Source organism: Hydractinia symbiolongicarpus, chromosome 5 (genome assembly GCF_029227915.1).
Source record: "Hydractinia symbiolongicarpus strain clone_291-10 chromosome 5, HSymV2.1, whole genome shotgun sequence".
In the NCBI taxonomy this organism is placed as follows: Eukaryota; Metazoa; Cnidaria; class Hydrozoa; order Anthoathecata; family Hydractiniidae; genus Hydractinia; species Hydractinia symbiolongicarpus.
The window spans coordinates 18,414,071-18,436,882 of NC_079879.1; the positions used below are offsets into that span (position 1 = coordinate 18,414,071).

The following is a 22,812-nucleotide window of genomic DNA, read 5'->3' on the forward strand; positions in this document are numbered from 1 at the left end:
ATCCAATGATTGTTTACTGACCAAAGTATCTATTGATTGCATTATTTTAAAATAACACAACATTATTACAGATAAATTACATGATAGTAACAACAACTTATGAAACTTTATTGTTATTATTTTTTATATTAAACAACCGAACGCATAGATGTACAATAACAATCTTTCCTAGTTGAAAACCTTGTATAGAACGTACATAAACAGTGTTGCCACTTTTTTTACGGAGTCCAATTCATAAAATTTTACGAGTTTTGGTGGAAATTTTTACTATTTTTTAAATGTTTTTTTTTTTTACTTTACATATTTCCACAAATTTATTTCACAAAATAGCAAATACTTGCAGAGATTTTAAAAGGTAATGTCATGTGTTAAGAAAAATTTTTTTGCTGTACCTATGTACTAGGCATGGCAAACTTGATAAAAAAGATTGAACAGAGCCAAACCAGAGGAACTAATACTCAATGAAGACGAGTTACAAACGTAATAAAATATTTTATATCAGAGGATTTTTCAGAATGATATAAGACAAGTAAAAAAAAATACACGTGTCAAGTGTTTTATAGACGCATTTGGATGTACTAGTCTTCGCAATCTCTCATGAAGCTTGATATTCTGCAGGTGGTATGGTATCAATAGTACACTTTCAAAACATTTTTCTTGTATTACTAGCATGGCTGCGTGCTTTTACATGCTTTTACATGCTTCTTCTTATTTGCATATTACTAGCTTAAGAACATAACAAAAAAAAATGTTAAAGCAGTATAGACAAGAAGTTAATACTTAGTACATGACAATGTCATTAAAATTATTACATATGCAAATGTACAGGTACAAAATGAAATCTAGGCAATAAAAAATCTTTAAAAAATCTAATTACAAAGAAACAAATAAAAACACCAAAATGAAAAACCTTTGAGATTTTGAGTTATAATATTCCAAAAAAATAAATAAAACAACTTTAGTTCGAATTTTTCTAACAAATTAATTACGTTGCTTACTTATAAAATATCTTATGGTTTGACTTCTATAGCATTAGATGTAAATCGTTCTTACAGAAAAACAACAACCTTTTGAAGTAATTTTATTTAATTTTTAAAATCGCAAAATTATATCTTGTATTAAGTTTTTCCTGTGATAGGATCGTTTGTACACTATTCCATACTGTGTTATACTGAAAACAAAAGTTCTAATCCCAATTTTGAAAAATAAAATAAAAAAAGGAAGGAGAAATAGTCCTGAGGCTAACTTTGAAATGGAGGTACTTACAATCTTCCCTTTTGAGTGTAATAGCAAGAAGGTCTTTTAAATTTGACTCAAAGTAGTTAGTTCAAAATATGGTAAAATCCTTGAGACCATTTTTCTAAAAACAGTACTTCTCAAGTTAAGAGCATTATTTCAATGCAACAACTTGACATATATTTCTTCGAATAAACAATAAAAATATCATTAACAGAACTATAAACTTTTTCTAATGATGCCTTGTAAATCTAACGGTAGTACTTTTAACACATTTTTCATTTGCAAATGTAACTTATTTCGGATATCTGAAGAAAAATTTAAATTGCGACATCTAATTAATTTCTTCTTCATTTGCATATACAAGTCCACAATTTCCACTTCATCTTTTCCAATTAGCCATTTCTCTATATCCGCCTGACACAAAGCTTCTATGTGTAACACATCAAGTTTGTAGTTCACCTCTTCTGTTTTCTTGTAAAACCAAGCTTCAAAATTGGGCGATTTAAAAAACTTACGATATAATAATTGCCAATTGCCTCTCATTTTAGATGTTAGTTGTGGCCCATAAGTCGATAAAGTCTGCATAAACTCCTCTGTGTTAAATCGATGCAACTTTGGTGGACTTTTCCATGGTGAAATACTTCTTTGTAGTGGCATTAGACTCCCGATGTATCGTTCTAGTGGTATCATAAAACTTTGGGTTAGTTCTGTCATGTAATTGATCAACATAGCATTCTGAACTTCAAATGGCCGCGTTCCATTTACACTTTTGCCAAACTTTTTTAAAAATGCTTTATCTCTGTCAAGACATGCTTTATATTTGGTGTAAATTCCAGGTTTCAAATCTTGTGATCTTTTCCCATTCTTCATAATAGTTAATGATGGCATGTCACCAATGCGAACAATATGTGGCCACTGTTGAAATGTTTTTGCAAAAAAAGGATTAGTAACACCCAGTATAACCTTTGGGGGAGCTTGTGTTTTTGTTGTATATTCCTTAAGTTCACTATCATGTATTGTGAAGTATGGCCTATGGTCGCACACAAATGCAAGAGGCTGTACTAAGCTTACCAATGAAAGGACACCTTCAGAACATGTTGATGGTGATGGGGCCATGACAATAATCGGTTCAGCCAACAAAACAAGTTCCCAGAGAACATGCAAATGTGGCAGCATAGAACTAAAACATTCATATATCTGGGGTTGGTAAATGCATGAAAATTCTAAAGGTGAGGATGTTAAACGTTTGACTGCAGCCTTGTTCATCTTTGTGGACACTCCCTTTAATTGGTTTTGTGGTATTGCTATTTGTAATACTTCTCCAATAACTGGTAACTGTAATGTTTGTCCTGGATAAGGACTTGGCCATTTGTCAATTTGATAACAAACTGTTTCTAATGCTACTTCACCATTTAGAAAATATTCAGGGGCAATGTTCTTTACTAGGTAGCGAAAAAGCGATATGTACGGCAGCTGGGTTAATAAAACAACAGACTTCTGAAAATACCCTCTCTTTATTGATGAATCTTTAACTTGTCGAAAAGACACAAACCCATAATAATGCGACTTATCCTTTTGCAAGGCTGTATCTAAAACTTTTGAGGATTTTTCTATAGAATGTGAAAAAGATCGGATTCGAAAATGAAATTGTGTATCACCCATGCATCCCGTATTAGAATCTGGAAATGCTAAGTAACATATGTTAGCTTTTTCAGTGTCACTTAAATTACAGTGTTCAGGATATATTTTTTCAATCACCTGACCTAGCTCTAAATCGAATGTTACCACACAAAAACATGATATCCAAGAACTGAATCCATCCCAAGGAATTGTTTGACTTGTTGAAGGCCTTTGTTGATAACCAAAATCTGAAAGTTGTGCTGATGAATGTCGTAGACGTGTATCACCATCAATGTTCTCTGCACAAGCCATATTTGGTTTTATGATAGGTGTAATCCTAAGGCAAAATATGAACACAATTGTATTTATTCTACATTTCACTTTAGAGTAAAGAAGAAGAAATGATGCTTTAAAGCATAAAGATGGATACACAATATTATCACAAAATCTTGAAATTACAAAAATATCTGTAACATTGTTGAAGCCATTTTAGTGCACTCATAAGTTTTAGGTCAAATAATGTGAGATGGGTGGAAACAACTGAAATCATCTCCATGTGGGTAACCAGGGCCAACCTGAGACCAAAATTTACCCATTTCCCAAATTTGGGTCAACCCATCCGATTCAAAACCAATGGGTTGATGACATCATCAAAAATCCATTAAACACAATATCTCTGTAACCGTTCCTCTAAAACACATGATCCTTCACATTATTGCATAGTTTCGTTTAAAGCTCAAAACAATGGATAAAAAAAATTCATAAAAATTTTTTTTTACTTTGATGAGTTTTTTGCAAAAAGCACTTGATCTTATACAATATATATAGATGCAATGGGTTAACAAACTTTCAAAACAAAAATGTTTGTTTATGCACTACTGATGTCATTAAACTACCAAAATATCCTAACTTGGAATGTAAAAAAAATGTGATGTACATCTTGTAAAATTTATTATTTCTTAAAACCATTTATCCTAAGTTACACAACAAAATTTGAACATATATAAAGCAGTTAATTACTTCGGTGAAAATAGTTCTGTAAGAAATTGCATCAAGATTAAATTCAGCTTTATAAGCATCCCATTCAAAAGTTTTTAATGTTTAGGCTTATGTAACATCCAGTTTTCATAGATTCTATTCGTACGTATAGCTCTCAATTTTAACTTCCTTTTCTACATGTCTGAAATAGTATGCATGACTGTCATTTTTATAAATTTATTATTTATTTTTCAGGTCATCACAAGAAAATAGGCAAAAATATGCTTCGTTTTCAAATTAAAAAAAAATCTTTATCCATTATTTATTTTTCAGGCGTGCGATTGATCACACGCCTGAAACAATTTAGGTGTGTGCCAAGACTAGCGCATGCGATCGCACGCCTCTCCTAAAAAAGACTGCTTATGCCATGCTCGCAGCACATTTTTTGCAGTGGGAACCAGAAAAACTTAAGCATAAACTTTAACAAATCGTTAATGATTCTAAATACATCCTTGTGTATTTTTGAAAAAATTAAACACAAATTGATTGATGAGAAAACGATTCTATGGAGAAATACTAAACAACTGCTATTTAAAACAAGATTTGCGATCAGCTAAACAGAACTCACAGGCTAAGGAAATATTTAAGCGTTTTTTAATATTTTCCAACACACATGTTTTTTTTCTCATTACTGAGGAGAACATTTCGTGAAAATCGTGTAATTTTTTAGGCGTGCAATACATTGCACAAGCAAAACGTTGCTTTATTTAAAAATTGTATTTATAATCCAGAAAAGGTATTAAATAAATCTTGAATACAAACAATCATTCTTTTATTGACGTTATACTAGATCGCACATGAGCCGTCCTTCACAAATATTGATAATTTGAATTTAAATGCTACCATTTGCCTAAAAAATTTTAAACCCTTTTTAATGGGTTTGTTTTTACTAGTGACTGCACTAGATATTAAATATTGTTTAAAAATGCAGCAATACTTAAGATCCGTTAAGTGGCTTTTTTATGATTTTATAAATCGAACATTCAAGCTTTATACTTTCGTTTTTTGATGATTTTACAAGGAAGTAAGGCTATATTTAGGCTTTTTGAGTTTCATTTTGATGATTTTATAAAAACATACAACGGTATTTAACCTTTGCATGGTCGCCTTTTGAAGAATATAAAAGAAATACAGCGTTATTTAAGTTTAAATAACTAAAAGAATATATAACTATAAGAAAAAAATATTTGTCAATAATAAAATATTCTTTTAGGTAAAAATTTTTTGATTCGTCAAACATAAGGTTTATTAAATATCGTTTTATCGGCTGTTTGACTTTCCGTAATTTAATTTAAATATTTGTTTGCCCCACAAATAGTAACAAAGTGTAATTAATAACTATGCCTTGTTTGTATATGCACAAGCTTTCAGTAACATCAGGACTTTCATTGTTATTGTAACCTAAATACATGAGCTTTTTTACATCAAACAATAGAGATCATGTCTCACACACAAACTTAATTAGCTCATGTAAACTTCCCAATTATTATAGAGTCATGGGGTCAATGAACAAAAAAGATACAAAATGCATAAACAAGGCTAAGGTTTGCCTGTTTCTCAGGTGAATAGTTGTAACAAGGCTAAGGTTTGCATGTTTCACAGGTGAATAGTCGTATGTAGACAAAGGAAAACACATCATTTGCAGCTTAAAAATACCTTATTTTGTAACGAAATGACAAGAAAGCAGGCATACGATGCTTAAAAATTATTGTATTTCGTTCTGAGATGAAAAGACAACCCCACAAAACTTTAAAATGGCTGTATTTTGTTCTAAAATAACAACAAATTGTCCTGGAAAAGCTTTAAAATCGCTGTATCACTTTAGAAGCAAAAAACTACAATATTTCGTTTTGAAGCAATGAGAAAACCATATTTCGTAGAAGGTTAAAAACATCTCCTAGAAGATTAAAAACACCATGTTTTTTCCTGAAATAAAGAGAAAACAACCCTACGAAACCTAAATACTGCCATATTTGAAATGGCAAGGAAAAAAAGCGTGCAAAGCTTTTAATAATCGCTATATTTCCTTTTAAAATAGTGAGAAAACTACCCACTGTAGCTGAAAAATAATTCCATTTCTTTCTGAAACATTAAGAAAACAACCTTACAAAGTCTAAAGGAAACCTCCCACCTCAAAAAAACATGTTCTCATATTGTAAATAATGTTAACTATTACAGAATTTAATAATTATTTTGCAAAATTTGGTAATAAATTAATAAAATTGCATTGTTTTTTGCCATTTTTAAGAATTGTGCTACAGTAATGGTAACCTTCCTTTCCAAAACGATCTAGTTTAGTGAATGCGACAAAATGTTAACAATGACGTATATTTGGTTATGAAGCAAACGTGATTGTTCTGCACTTTTGCAGAATTAATTGAAAACACTGTTCTTGCAAAGAATGTGTGTTTTCAAGCATGCAGCTTTCTACTCTTTCTCAAATATAAATGAATTATAGATCAAAAGTAAAATCTATATTATAATTCTGTATACGTTTGTCTGTTGAGACACACTAAATGCAGTAAATAAAGACTAGGCTAACCCATACATTTATTCACAAACTAGTTTAACAATATTTGGCTGGTGTTACTTGTACTGCTGTAGGTTGTCAGATTCCAAATGCAAAGTAAAATTCATATTGACGCCATTACAACACTGTTTATAAACAAATTTGTGAGAATTCCCCTAAATAAAATAAAGGAAGGTTGAACTTTGAAATAATGCATCGTTTCCAGTGCCAGATGTCTCTTTTTTATAATGGGACGGTGAGACGAACATCTCTCCATCCGGATATAAAAAAGAGAATGTGCTGGGAACAGGGTTGAAATTATGTTTTAAAAACTGGACTAAATAAGCTTCGCAAATAAGAATAACCTCCTGCAAAATAGATTTTATTGATTTTTATTCAAAAATAGTGCACTAAATTTTTAAGAATATCATGGTTTAAAAATTCTAAATCAGAAAATCATTTGTATCTATCCTCAAAGCCTTTTTTTATATGCATGTTCCGTTTAGTAACAAGCTGTCAACTTATTCCCCATAACCTTTTTCACTTCTGTTTTTGTTCGGTCTCTAACACACCGTCCTAATATCAAAAAGTGAAAACAAACCCTGGGGATGAGGTTGAAAAGCTCTATCTTGACATGTATATGTATCCTTCAATTCGATAGTTCGCAATTTTCCTTAAGAATAAATCTTTACTGGACGCGACTTTAATATGTAATCCAAAATCTAATATATTTTGTAAAGCAATGTTACAAAATTGCAAGTAAAAATACTATGGTGTTTTTCTCCCACACTTGTGCGACATATTTTTTATCTGTGTAAATCATAACTCACATTATGAATGCAGCGTTTTTAAAACAGTGTGGAAATTTGGTGACACAAAGGAATATTTTATTGTTTTGCCTTTTTTTGGAGATACTAGATCCGAACGAAACTAATAACTATTAAATTCTTTATCCACACCATTATATATTTGCAATATAAGAAAAGTTTTCTAGGTGGGAGGTCCACTTTGAAGATCGCCATATTTCATTTTGAAACAATGAGAAAACATTTTGTCTAAGGGATCACTCATATGTCGTTTTTCAATTTTTTAGTGTGATTTATACATTAATAGGTGGATGGTTCATTAATGATGATTTCATAATATTAGCAAGTTGTGTAATGCTTTCATGCAAAATTAATCTGCAAAAAAAAAATTATGATTAGTGAATCACGATGCACTGAATGTTAATTTGAAAAGAAACGCTGGTAATAATTTTGTTTGATGATGGCTGATTATATAGAGTTATTTTAAGTATCAATTGCAACTGAAGTATAGCACTATCAGAGCAACCATTAAGGGATGCCAAGTAATTCAGATTTTTTATTTTTGTTGCTTCTTTCTTTGTGAGCCACGCTGTAGCTTTTTTCTCTGATCTTGTTATAGCACTCTTCATCATCATCATCATTCTCGGCTTAACGTCCGTTTTTCATGCTAGCATGGGTTGGACGAGGTATATTAATGACCCTCTTCCAATCTGATCTAGACTGTGTTAGATCTAAACTCAACTTCCTCTCTATCAAGTCTGTCCTTATAACCTCCTGCCAAGTCTTTCTCGGTCTGCCTCTGGGCTTTGCCCCAGGAACTATCAAGTCTCTACACTTTCTTACCCAATTATCCTCCTCCATTCTTTCCAAGTGCCCCAGCCAATTCAATCTTCTTATCTGGATAACATCTTTAATTCTACAGAGACTTAGCCTGCTTCTTAGCTCATCTGAACTCTTTCTGTCTCTCAGACTGGCATTACACATCCACCTAACCATTCTCATATCATTCCTTTCTAAACGGTCAAGATCTTCCTGCTTCACTGCCCATGTCTCACTACCGTACAACATAACACTTCTTACACAGGCCTCATACAACCTACCTTTTACCTCAATTGACAGGACTCTGCTAGTCAATAAAGGAAGTAACTCTCTAAACTTTTTCCAAGCAGAACCTATCCTGCAAGTAACACTTCTTCCAACACCCCCTTCACTGCCCAACATATCACCTAGGTAACAGAAGTTCTTAACTATCTCTAACGAGCCACTGTTGTACATCATTAAAGCTGGAAATACTTCATTCTCTATAATCTCACCTTTGCAACGCTTGCATACAAACTGTATGCCAGCTCTTAACCTTCCACTAATACTACTGCACTTCTTATGTACCCAATGCTTGCAAGTCTGACAAAAAATTGAGTTACTACCAACCCCTTTCCTGCAAACTCCACAAGGCCACTTTCCAACTACAAGGTCACACTTGGCTGCAATGCTACTTATCATGACTTTAGACTTTGCTGTGTTTACCTTCAGCCCTTTCTCTTCTAGTCCTTTCTTCCACTTCTCAAACTTCTCAACTAATTCTTCCATCGACTCTGCTATGAGAACCAAATCATCTGCATACAATAACTCCCATGGGCAACCTGTTCTGAACTCCATCGACAGCGCTTCTAAGACTAGAATAAACAACAAAGGACTAAGTACAGAACCCTGATGTACACCAACATTTACACTAAATTCATCACTAAGTGAATCGTTAATCCTGACACGACTTCTAGCATTGCTGTACATAGACTGAACTATCGTAACTAGCCACTCATCCACACCTAATTTTCTCATAGCCCACCAAATAACTTTACGTGGCACTCTATCAAAAGCTTTCTCTAAATCTACAAAGGCAAAATAGAGATTCTTTCTCTTTCCTAAATACTTTTCCTGAAGCTGTCTGAGTAAAAATATTGCATCTGTAGTGCCACGTCCTGGAACAAAACCAAATTGCATCTTATCTATATCAATTCTTTCTCTAAGTAACTTATCAATCACTCTTTCAATAACTTTCATTACTTGATCAACCAACTTCAAACCTCTATAGTTACCCCTTTCTAATGCATCACCCTTGCCCTTGAAACAATTCACTATTACACTCGACTGCCACTCACTCGGAATAGCACCATCCTTTATAATCTGGTTAGCAAGACTTGTAATAAGCTCAACTCCAATATATCCAGATGCTTTTACCATCTCTGCAACAATACCTGATACTCCTGCAGCCTTGCCAATCTTCATTTTCCTAATAGCCTCCACTACCCATTCTGTCTTGATCTGCATGGCTGGCCCTTCTACGACATCATCATCAGACAAATTATCCTCGTCCCAATCAAACTCAGTGTTAAGCAACCTCTGATAATGATTCTTCCAAGCTACCCTTTTCTCCTCCTCTGTGCTAGCCAAAACACCTTCATCATTACGTATACACTTCTCACCTACAATATCTTGATTAGTCTTCTTCATTTGCTTTGCTATCTTGAATACCTCATTGCGCTTAACACATCTGCAAATCTGTTTCTCTCTGCTTCTGATTTTGCCTTATACACTGCTGTACGAGCCCGACGCTTAGCTTCTAAGTAAATATTTTTACTACCACCTGACTTCCACTCTTTCCAAAGTTTCCTCTTTTCCTTTATACACTGGTCAACCTCATTATTCCACCACCAGGTCTGTCTATGTCTAGCTGGTCCTTTCGTCCACCCACAGGTATCATCAGAAGCGTCTAGAAGACAATTCTTCAAAGTAGTCCAAGTACTTTCAACATTGTCACTATCACATTGACTATTGTAGGCTAACTGTTGAACTTTTGCACTAAATTGTCTTGCTACGATCTCTTCCTTCAGCTTCCAGACTTTTCGACGGGGCCTGTACTTTCCCTTGCCTTCTCTGACACTCTTCAAGATAATATCACAAACCAGCAACCTATGCTGGGAAACACACTCTTCCCCCGATATAACTTTCACGTCCTTCACTACTTTCTTGTCTGACTTTCTAACCAAAAAGTAATCTATCTCTGTCTTACAACCACCTGACTCATATGTTATCAGCCTACTCTGTCTCTTACTGAATGATGTGTTGCAAACCACCATGTCCGTTGCCATTCCAAACTCAAGCAATCTCTCCCCTTCCTTATTTCTGCTACCAAATCCATAGCCTCCATGCACACCTCTATAACCTTCAGATGACTTCCCAACATGACCATTAAAGTCGCCGCCCACCATGACAGGTTAAGTGTCTCCAAACTTTGATGTGACTGCTATTAACTCATCATAAAACTTATCTTTATCTTCCTCACTGAGTCCACACTGTGGAGCATAAACTGACAGAAAAGTGACAATCCTATTACCTATCAAAAACTTTATCACTATAATACGACTATTAACACGCATAACATCTATTACTTTTTCTACCCACTTCTCTGCAACGAATATGCCAACTCCTCCATATCTATCACTATTACCAATCCAAAAAAGCTTATACCTTGCCCTCCTACCTTCCACAAATCTCACTGAAGCTCCTCTCCACCTAACTTCCTGAACACAACACATATCAACAGATCTACGTTCTAACATTTCAACTACTTCACCTGCTCTACCTTTCAGAGTACCAACATTTACACTAGCCATCCTCAACCTAGTGTTATCTACCTTGTGATGTGATAGCTGGGTAACGGTCTGACGATGCTCACATCTGACATCTGTCCTACTCTTGTATGATTTATTTACTTCTCAATCTCTTCATTTCCTTTCTTTTGAATTTTTTCCACAGTTTTATTTCTTCCTTGTAGCATTGCTCTTTTGAATTTTTTTTTGTTGAAGAAATAAATGCGTCAATAACATTTTCAAAAGGCGAGGATGCAACATGGTGTTGAATAAAGTCCTCGGTTGTGTATGTTTTAAATGTATCTTACCTCGATTACGTTTCAAATGTTTTCAAAAAGAAGAAAATAAGTTGTAGTATTCTCCACCTTTGTGTGTTTTTAAGTTAAAGCTACGTTCACGTTTTCAAAATCAAATTTCATCAGAATTAAGTAGCAGAACGGCATGGAAACCAAGATTAAAAAATCAATAAATTGATAATGTGATAACAAAATTAACTTTTCCGAACCGCGTTTACCATTTTTTTTTATGAAAACGAAATCATGATGAGTGGATGTACAGCAGGCTTCTCATTTTGTAAATATGTGCTTACGTGATCAATCACGTATGCCAGTTGACCACGTTACGTGATTGCATAGCGTACCTAATTTGCTCCGGGAACGCGATTTTTAAAATGTCTATTTATTGCTCTAACAACGCATGTGCTAAGGATCATTTTATGGTAGAAAAGTGGGGGACGTTTTGAATCGTGAAACCAAAACACGATAATTGAGCGTCTACTGATATAGCGACTCTCTCAGCCTTAATTTCCTTTTCTACTTGTCTGAAATAGTGTGCATGACTATACTGTAATTTTTATAGATTTATTGTTTATTTTTCAGGTCATCACAAGCAAATAGGCAAAAATATGATTCTTTTTTAAATTAAAAAAAGTCTTTATCAACATGGCTTAAATAAAACTTCAAAATTCATTCGGAAATTAAATCCATGATAAAATGTTTGTTCCGCCTGTAAGTGCAGTTTTGCAGACTTGCTTTATCCATGCTCCGTCGGCTTTCATCTCAGCATTAGTTAAGAACCGCATGGCTGGATTTCTTGTGTAAGACATGGTTACCAACGGCTAAGGGGCCAGGCAAAAGAGATATATGTCTACCTTTTAACTAAGTCAGGAGTAGGTGAATTAGCTAGGATGGTCAGGTTGGCTATGAATAGGCTTGCTCGTGGATTAAAAGGACCAGAGTTATTCAATAATTCTGAGATCTAAAAGTGTTGATCGCGTACTTCAAAATGAGAAGCCTGTGCAATACCGCTTAAATGTAACTTTACATGTACGCAAGTTTTACGACGTTGTGTAACGATCTCTACATAAAGAACCTTCGCATACTTTTGTTTACACATAAACTTAATTGCTTCCTATTGTTTTCGTCGTGCAATAAGAACATTAAGATTTGATGAATCCTTTTGTTCTTACATGTAACATGAATGCTATTGTTTAAAAGTGTTAACGATCACGAAATCTATTAAAAGATATATTTTCTAAAAAATGAATGAACATGTGTAAAACATTAAAGATTTTGTGTTTAATGTAAAATCATGTTTATGCGAAGAATGTAAAATTAAAGCGATCATACAAAACTTTTTATAATAGCTTTGTACCTTGCGCATTGCTACCTGTTTTTTTATTTCTATTTTGAGAACACTGTTTTGATACTTTTGGTGTCTTGATTTTTGTGCATGCAGGTAAAAATAGTAGTTTCAAATACTAGTTTTAGTCGATCAAATTACACCTACTTAACAAAGATTAAAATAAATAAAGTATATTGCCATTTTCGTCAATCCAAAGTTTTTAAAAATCGTGAAAAAGGATTCTAGAAAGCAAAAACATTGCCATATGTCGTTTAAAAATGATAGAAACAGCATCGTAAAAAACAAAAAGAATCGCCGTAGATCTTTTAAAAATCATGAAAACGGGATCGTAGAAAGCGAAAAGATTGCTATAGATTGTTAAAAATCATAAAAACGGCATCGTTTAAAAATTATAAAAACAGCATCTTAAAAAGCGAAAAGATCGCCGTAGATTGTTCAAAAGTCATGAAAACCGGATTGTAGAAATCAATTTGTATAAAATGTAAAACGATGGTGGAGAAAGTCCCTAAATAAAATACAACATTTTGGTTTGTGCAAAAACAATAAAATTGCGCGCAAAAAATATTCTATCAAAGTATCACAATAAATCGCATGTAAAAACAAAAGATAATACATTGCCATTCATGAGAAACAATACAAACTTACAGCTTTGTTAAATTTTAGATTTTTTTTCCTGTTGATTCCTTGACGGCTATAGCAATTAAATACAACAATGAGTTACGCAAAGTTTACATGACCTAATTAAAGTTCGCATGTAACACTCTATTGTTTTAAACATGTAAAAATAGCTCATGTATTTAACAATAGGTTAATAATAACAAAAAAAGGTCTGACGCTACTGAAGGTTCATGTGAAAGTGATGAATACAGCCCTTAAAATTAGCGTCGGCATTCGGCACTGCCGACGTGATTGCTGACGTAAAATGAGAAAATACCGTAGTTGCGTTGGCAAAAAAATTGCTGACGTAATTTTGTTGTAAATTTTTTAAAAACAACAATTCATTTTCAACATCAACAAAGAAAAAAATTAACAATGTGCTCATGTATATTTCTATCGTACCTGTTCATGTATTATAACCTGGTTTCTACTACCATTTTTTTTAAAAAACAAACTTTTCAGCTGATCGCATGTTATTCTTTGTAATATTAAAGCCTTTGTGGTGAATTTTTATATCACATTTTCTCTGGCGTAATATAAAAACTGGCATACATTTTTCTCGAGTTCCTTATCCTAAAAGAAACCAGGTCTCCACATGGGAATACACACGGGAATGCACACAGTATTCGGCGGGTGGTTTATTTCATTCAAAACTGACGGATGGAATAATTTCCTGAAAAAAATGTATATCGTATTAAAAAGTTCTCTCTCCCACACGACACAGCAGGCAATAAGTCAGCCCTGCGCTCGGTTTTGTGAGGAGAGATGTTCTGCGAAGAATCTATAAATTGAGTCTCCTGTACAGTTTTGCTTCATGGTGAACTGTGCCGGTGACAAGCATTTTCTAAACATGTCACCGGTGACTTCTGCGATATACAACTTAATGAATGCCCTGACCTTCAGTTCGTAAATAGCACGTGCACAACGTACTTTCTAATGAGTTCGACTCGAAACATATAGAAAGCCAGTTGGCAGTGAACTATTAACTTAACGAAGTACATCATCGGAAGGTAGGTCAATGGGACTTGTACTTCGTTTCCATTTGTCATCGTCTTAGGAGATCAATAAATCGAATTTATGTGAGGTCTAGCCCCAATACAAGGTGAATGACGAAAGTTTTTGCCAGCTGAAAAATTTTACTACAAAAAAAAAATGCCGATGCAATGCCGACGCAAATCAGTTGAAATGTATCTCACGTCAATTTTAAGGGCTGTAAATATGGTGCACATGTAAAGTTACATTAAGCGGTACTGTACAGACAGGTTTGGTAAAGTGTGTGAGTATTTTCTTATCCTGTCATTAAAATTCAATTTCTTAGCATACAAATGATGTTAAAAAATAAAACGCTAATATGTGAGTGACCCCTAATCTTAAAAATCAATGTATTTTGTTATTATATAGCAATTAAAACCACCATTTTTAATCGTAATGAAAAACTATTGAAAATAGTTGATGTCCATTCATTCAAATATTTGTAAATTTCAGTACCTTTCATAATCATTAGCGCTTAAAAAACGATAGCTTACAATTCACTTGTAAGAACTAAATTCTTTTAGATATGAGGCCATTAAATTATGCGAGGTCATAAAATTAGCATACACATGTAGCTATGCAAATTTAACAACCAAAAGTTACATTAAACCAGTCTCGTTATCATATATCAAATGTATCAAAAAGGCTTCTTTTAACTGCACTTCAACAAACTTTCAACAAACCATAGGTTTACATTTCCAACAGTAGGCTCTTTGGACTCTGAGGGTGTTATGAGAAGCAAAGTTATTATCAGTCATTTCTTGTCACACATACAGACATTGTTAGGACTTACAATGAACTCAAATAACTGAGAAGGGATCAATATAAACTTGATAACAGTGTAAAACTTTAAACAATGTTTCCATGAGAAGAAAAAGCGCGGACCCCAATTGGGTCTGCATAGCTTAAAATGAGCATTAAATAGTCTAGGACTCCCCAAGCCAATGGTCAATGGCCCCTCCTGGAAATAATAGACAGGGTATATTCCTTGATATTTGTGAGGCTAGCCATGTAAAATATGTACATCGATCTATTTATCTATCTAAGAAATCCACACAAAAAGAAACTCTCTTCACTAAATTTTGGCACCATTTCTCCTGCTACACAAAATGCCAGAGCTAAGAGAAGAAGAGCTTACCACTATAAAGTAATATCACGCTGGTTTTCATCTATAGCTAGGTAGGATGACAACAAGCACAGAATATTCAAAATGTGCAATCTAAGAACAGGGTTAGTAGGTAACTCTAACACCAAATATTCTTGACGTCCCCTGGCCTGGATATGATGCTGGATGGTCAAACACCATATATTCATGACGTCTCTGTCGCTAGGCTAGTAGCTAACAATTGGAGAAAGACAAGGTAATTAAAGATTTGTTAAACACAGCAGTTATCATTGCTTACCTTTTCACCTTTATACTAAGCTATTTTAATATTTCTTTTCATCTCGTCTCACAACGAAAAACAAACACAGAGCTTTGCTGCCATTATTATTATGTATTTATTTTTTGCCCGGAAAAGCAAAGACCGGGAAAGGGGGCTGGTCCGGTTTATATAATTATATTTGTAATTATATTTCCGCTAAATAAAATGGAATAAAAATATATGGAAATCTTAATGTTCTCTCCCTCGCTCTCATGTTCAGTGTAACCATAAACACGTTCAAACGACATCTTACCAGTTAATTTTTGAAAATATAGGTGACCTAAAATCATCTCCATTACTCCAAAAAATTCTTAACATCATGTAAATCAATATTAAAACACCGTTTCGGTTTATAATAACGAGTCGGATAAGTTTTTTTGAATCTACAGAACGTCTACCCTTTCGTCCAATCTCAAGGAAAACATATTTTTTTTAATGGGCTTAATCTTACTTTTCAAAAGAAACGTTTGCAGGACAAAAACGTCTCGCTACCTCTACCTGTGTGGGAAGAAGCAAAAATTAAAATGTCAAAGAGTTGTTTCAATGCAAGGTTGCGTTCAAAATAACAATCGTGAAAATGGATTAATGGCCTAAAAGAATTTCCGTGCCTCGAATATCATTAGTATTAAAAACCTAAGATTTTATACTAAAAGCATTATGGGAGTAAATTGTGTAAAACTCGATTTTCACCATACGAATGGTTTTTTTGGCACGGTAAAAATTTAATAATAAATTCTCATTGCTAACCTTTACAACTACAACTTATTTGAATGATTATTTTTGTTTTATGGAGCCAGGCAGAAAAAATCGAATGGCAGAGGAAAATCCTTGTAGATTTGCAAAAAAGGAAAAGATAAACATTTTTAATATGAACAGTGCAGTACAAATATTTAATACTTTTTCCAAGGATCATTTAAGATCTCTGGAAATAGTCATCAATATTTTAATATTTTTTATTCAGCATATTTTATAAATTAACACCCCTATTTACTTCTTTTAATGCAACAATTACGTCGTGTCCAAATTTTAAAAACACACTGTAATGGCTTTGCAAGCGGTAATTGTTTGGTTCATCGTCATCTGGTTTGTCATCACTGGAGTCCACAGAATTCCCCAACACTTTGGCAATTATGTCAGCATTGGACAAGGTCCCACACTGTCGGATGTTTTTAAATCCACGTCTACCAGTTCTTCGGCTGTCATTCGTTTTTTTGTGATCCACTTCCAATTCTCTCACAATGTTTTCCTCTATTTCCAATTCAGCAAACGGTTTATCTTCATCATTTAGCGCTCTTTCCACAGTTTCGCTTGCTGCTTTTTTGAAACAGTTCGTGAAAGTTTAATTAGAAACAGAATCCCATGCTACTTGTAACATTTTCATAGCAGTTAGTATTAAAGTTTTAGAAAGCTTATTGTTCTTGTCCAGATTTAGGATCTCCTTTTTACTGCGAAAGGGTGATATCGCCTTAAGGGCACGAATAACACCTCGATCCATCAGCTGCGTGGCAAAAAAATTTGCGATATTGAGTTGGTTTACCCATTTTTTAAACAGTTTGAAATTCATCCAGCTTTTCTTATAAGTACGGTAGCGGTGTGGGATGTTTTTAAGGCCTTTGAAGCAACGAGGAGTTACTGACTTTCCGATAACAAACATTGCAGTATTTTACTGAAAAGCGTTGCCTGCTGCCATTCCAGTTAAACAAACTTTGCTGTGCTTACCACTAACACGCTTTTTTTTTGTAAAAAGGTACGTTTTGTCCGGCAAGCACTGATAAAACAAATCAAATTAGTCAGCATTGAAAATATTCTTCAGTGGATAGCGGGACAAGAGTGTTGGTAAAATTGTTTTTACCCATGAAGCGATTTCGCTCCACCCAAAATAGTCTTAAACGATACACAAAAGCAAGCGCACACACAGGCAAACACACGCACACGCACACGCACGAACACGATATCATCCCAATTAGGGAAATTCCCCAAATCTGTCAAATCCGATATAAAATGGCAATTCCGATATCATCCTCAAATGGGTCATGCGTAATATCGTGGGAATTTCCCAGGTTCTAACGACATCACCAACAATTACATTAATGCATTTGAGTAGGGGGAAATTCCTTATTCAAATCCCGACCGCGCTAGAAATGTTGCTGATTGAAATCAAAAGTTCATAATAATAAAGATGAAGGAGCACACCGTAACAGAGTTACGTAATGTCGCAAAAACCCGTGGGCTCAGGGGATACTAACAACTCCGCAAAGCAGATCTTGTTACTTTATTGAAGACACCCCCAAGACCCGTTCCTGCTCCAAGAGTAACGGAGGATGTCCCGCAGTATGCTTGGAGGCCTCGCAAAAGACTTCCAGTAGCAGGTGATGCACCAAGGAGACCTCCAAGGAGGGCAGGACAACGAAATCCGGTCAGGCCAGTAACTTTACTACCAACAACAGGGGCTATGGACGTCTTCGAGAGACAGGAAATGTCAAGGAGTCGCTCGGCCGTCATGGAGGGAATCAAGGGGTGGTACAACTGGCTAATGGACGCTATTCCCAAACCTATAAAGGAAGGAGTCAATAGCGCATATACGACGTTTAAGCGCAATGTGATGAGTCTCTACAACAGGGCAACAGGTGCGACACTTCGTGAGAAGGTTGAAGAAGAGGCGCAAGAAGACTTCACGCCGCAGGAACATTAGCATGCTCACCATAGGACCTTCCGAAGTTTCTGCATCCCCGGCATGGATGACACGGACATCGATGGATACTTGGGGAGGGTGCGATCACACGTGAAAACCTTGGTTGAGAAGCAGGTTAAAGACATGGGGTCTGCGAAAGTACAGTGTTCCCTCTGGATTCTCTGGAAAAAGCCGGTGGAGGATACCAGCGAGTTCATCGTGGTGGATAAGGTCTTCCACAGCAAAATGACACCGATCTTACAGCGTAGCGTTGTGGATGAGGTGCTGGATACGATGTTTGCCCAAGTCACAACGCATGTAGAGAACCCCGTGCTGCCCAAGAGCGGCTTTACGATCGGTCGAATCCTGCATCTCGACGTGGACTTTCACAAGCTCAAGTTGACGAGGGGTTCCTCGTACATCGAAGCACCCAAGTGGATAGCCACCAAAAAAGCTATTATTAACCCAAAAAACGAGGATGAGGAGTGCTTCAAGTGGAGCATCATAGCTGCTCTGCATCACGAGGAGATAGCCAGAGATCCACAGAGAATAAGTAAGCTGAGACCCTATGCGGAGGCCTACAACTGGCAGGGCATCGAGTTTCCCACAAGCATCAAGGACATCTCCAAGCTTGAGAAGAACAACCCTGACATCACGGTGAATTGTTTGTACGTGACGGGGAAGACGATTAACATCCTGCGTCGATCGACACACAACGGACGCGACAAACAGGTTAATCTGCTACTCCTCACGGACTACAAAAAGAGCCATTATATAGCCGTCAAAAATCTCTTACGGTTCCTGGGTAGTGAGACAACGAAGAATACGGCAAAAATGCACTTTTGCCTGAACTGCTTACAAGCCTTTCCTACAATCGAATCGCGAGGCAAGCACTATACCTACTGCAGGGACAACGAAGCGGTCAAAATCACGATGCCAAGCGAAAAGGAAAAGTGGCTCTACTACAAGGATTGCCAACAGTAGTTCAAAGTACCATTCGCCATCTACGCGGACTTCGAGAGCCTGTTGATCCCGATGAAAGAGAATGCGAGGGAGACTAGGACAAAGTGTGGTTGGTGCACATATAGTACCTTCACCTATGGCGATATATCATATCCCTTGTATAGATACCGCGGTAAGGACTGCGTGAAGATGATCGTCCAACACCTAGAGGATGAGGTAAAGCGTCTCTACAACACCTACCTTCAGCAGAACATGTTGCCCCTAACGGAGGTACAAAAGAGAGAACATGACGAGGCCTCAACATGTCATATTTGCATAAAGCCCTTCGATAATGATAATGATGTGAAAAACCGCAAAGTCAGGGACCATTGTCACTACACAGGGGTATACAGAGGCGCTGCGCACGCACAGTGCAATCTTAAGTACAAGATACCCAGCCACGTGGCCGTGATCTTACACAATCTATCCGGATATGACGCGCACTTGTTCATCCGGGATCTCGAAGAGAAGTACGACGCCCAGAATATTGGCTGCATCGCCAAAAACACTGAAAAATGCATCTCCTTCAACGTAAAAATCAAGGTACCCATTGGAGGCATGGGGTATGGCGATGGTGAGATGTACAAGAAGATCGAGATTCGTTTTATAGACAGCTGTCACTCCATGGCATCAAGCCTCGAGAAATTGGCAAGCAACCTCGATCATGAACAGTGCAAAAATCTCCGTTGGTATTTCGCTGAGGCTGACACCTTTAAGCTCATACGCAGAAAGGGCGTGTATCCCTATGAGTACATGGATAGCTGGCAACGATTCGAGCAAACGGAGCTACCTCCCAAGGGGCCTTCTACAGCAAATTAAATATGAAGGACATCAGCGACGAAGACTACGAGCATGCTCAATGGGTGTGGAATAATGTCAACACTCCAAAGGGTGCTAGGGTCACCATGGTCGACTACCACGACGCGTATCTCACTACAGACGTTCCGCTACTAGCCGACGTCTTCGAAAGCTTTCGAAGCGTGTGCCTGGAGAACTACAAGCTCGATCCTGCCCACTTCTACAGCGCACCAGACTTGGCATGGAAGGCTGCGTTGAAGTATACTGGAATCAAGATGGAGCTCCTTACGGACCCCGACATACTCCTGATGTTCGAAAGAGGTATCCGGGGAGGCATAACCCAGTCTGTACATAGATATGCCAAAGCCAACAACAAGTACATGGGGGATCAACACAAGCGGAGTTACGTGGTGCATATCAGAGCCCTTCACGAGGCCCTGAAACACGGGCTCGGGCTCAAGAAGGTGCACAGAGTCATCCAGTTTAACCAGAAGCCCTGGCTGAGAGACTACATCGATCACAACACGAGGCTTAGAACGGCCGCCGAAAACGAGTTCGAGAAGGACTTTTACAAGATTATGAACCTTTCCGTATTCTGCAAGACCATGGAGAACCTGAGGAACCACCACAACATCCAGCTGGTTACCAACGAGGATAAGTACACTTAACTTTAACTTTAAGGGTGGGAACTACTTCAGCAGCCATCTCATGGGCGTGGAAATGGGCAAGACTGAGGTGAAGACGACCAAGCCGGTGTACATTGGCCAGGCTATTTTAGACATGTCGAAAGTGGTGATGTACGAGTTCCACTACGAGTACATGCAGCCCAAGTAAGCTGCGGATCTGTTACATGGATACTGACTCCTTCGTCTACCATATCAGAGCGGAGAACTTTCACCGTGACATTGCCGACGATGTCGAGGCACATTTCGATACGAGTGCCTACAACAAGGATGACAACAGACCCCATCGGTAAAAACAAGAAGGTGGTAGGCCTCATGAAAGACGAGCTAGGCGGAAAAATCATGACAGAGTTCATCACTCTGAGACCGAAGCTGTATGCTTACAAGAGCCTCACGAAGGATGGTGGGGATCGCAAGGCTAAAGGTGTAAAGAAGTGTGTAACCAAAAAATCCATCAGCTTCGATGACTACCGGCGCTGACTGGTATTGATGTATTCAAAACCTGGGTCTGTATCCAAAATAAGGGGCATAAGGTATACACTGCGGAAGTCAACAAGCTGGCACTCATTAGGTGGACGACAAGCGGATAGTGCAGCCGGACCAAATCACAACGCTCGCCAGGGATCATTATCGCCTAACGGCTAAGGAGAGCAAATAAATGGAGATATGTTTACTAATCGCCGTGCTACTGCCATACGTCTTGATCCTTGCTTGCTTCTTCCGCTATCGACGTCTAATAAACATGGTTTAAGATATTGCAGAGATGATATTCGACGAAGTCGACACACCGGTAGAAGCGCTTGAGCAAAAACTGTCAAGTCCTGAAGGATGCACGCAAGGGTAAGCAGCACCTCCTACCGAAGAAATGCACCGTAGCCTTCCTCGACAAGGCCTCACCTGAGGTAATAGACAAGATACATGCTGAGTACGTTCAGTGTGAACTCCAGGAAAAGGGCGAAAAGACTGCCAAGGCACTCTCCGTGCACGCGATCAGCATGTACACGAAAGCTGTAGGGAGCGTGGTGCGGCTAGATAGCGCCGAGGGTCTGAGAGCGGAAATTGAGGAGGATCCAATTATCAAGGACTCTATGGCGGATCTGGAAATTCTCGTGTACTCAGCCTTCGGCAAGCTCCTGGCACCTCTGCTTATTGCCGCTCATACCATTAATCACACACAGCTCAAGGTGTCCAGGGAGGGTTTGGAGGAGGATGATGAAGGGGGAGAAAAAGATGGGAAATAGCCTTTCAAAAATAGATCTTAACAATTATGAAGTGTATGAACAGGCGACCAATGTAGCAAATTCATTAGGCGAGAGCAGAGTAAAGACGCGGTACACAGATTGATGTGGTATCTACGGTAACTCCCACTCACGCGCTTTGGAAATCCTGACACTAACAGCTGATCGATTTCCGGCACCAAGACTGTAATTTAGTGGTGACTCCACAAATGAACAAGATAAGGTATGCTGGCAGGGACGGTTTGAATGCCCCCAGATGTTCATCCGTATTCTTTGAAGGAATGATCAAGGTCACAGGTTTGGAATGGTTCTTGTACGCCTCACGATTTACAAGATATGAGCGAGGAATCTACTACTCAAGTCATAACCAAGAAGAAGCACCCAGGTCGCGTTGCTTCTGGCAAGAGACTTGCCGAATGGAACAATAATAACAAGGTCGACTTGCAGAAGAACGTGGTCGCGGATACTTCACAAAAGGGTCAGGAATCTGACAAAGGTACTTATTTTACGTAAGCTGCCTATGCCCATGCAGCAGCAGTATGCCGAAATCCCAGAGCCACGGGCGCACATGAAAAAGCAAAACATACCCCAGCCCGATATCGACATTTTCAAGATGAAATAGCCTCTAATAAAACATGAGTTCAAACGTGACTCCCAAAGAGAAGGAAATTATCGACATGCTCTATGAAACTGTCGTGGACCTTGGCTTCACGTTCGCGTACACGACGGCTGGCAAAAAATTTCTGGGCATTACGACTCCTAGCACCAAGATGGACACGAACGACGTGATGAAGATGGTGGCAT

The 22,812-nt window shown here is 37.1% G+C and overlaps 1 protein-coding gene across 1 annotated transcript; it reads right to left on the bottom strand.

Annotated features, from left to right (window-relative positions):
* Positions 1-100: 100 nt before the first annotated feature.
* Positions 101-15,700, bottom strand: LOC130645085 (protein DENND6A-like). Its single transcript, XM_057450943.1, has 2 exons — positions 15,596-15,700; positions 101-3,196 (listed from the first exon to the last, which is right to left on the bottom strand). Exon 2 carries the CDS (start codon positions 3,169-3,171, stop codon positions 1,456-1,458), a length of 1,716 nt encoding a protein of 571 aa, XP_057306926.1. The 5' UTR covers positions 3,172-3,196; positions 15,596-15,700; the 3' UTR covers positions 101-1,455.
* Between the last annotated feature and the right edge of the window lie 7,112 nt (positions 15,701-22,812).

What these genes read in the sequence shown, in the direction of transcription:
- LOC130645085 (XM_057450943.1), bottom strand. Translation starts at nt 3,171, where the DNA reads ATGGCTTGTGCAGAGAACATTGATGGTGATACACGTCTACGACATTCA.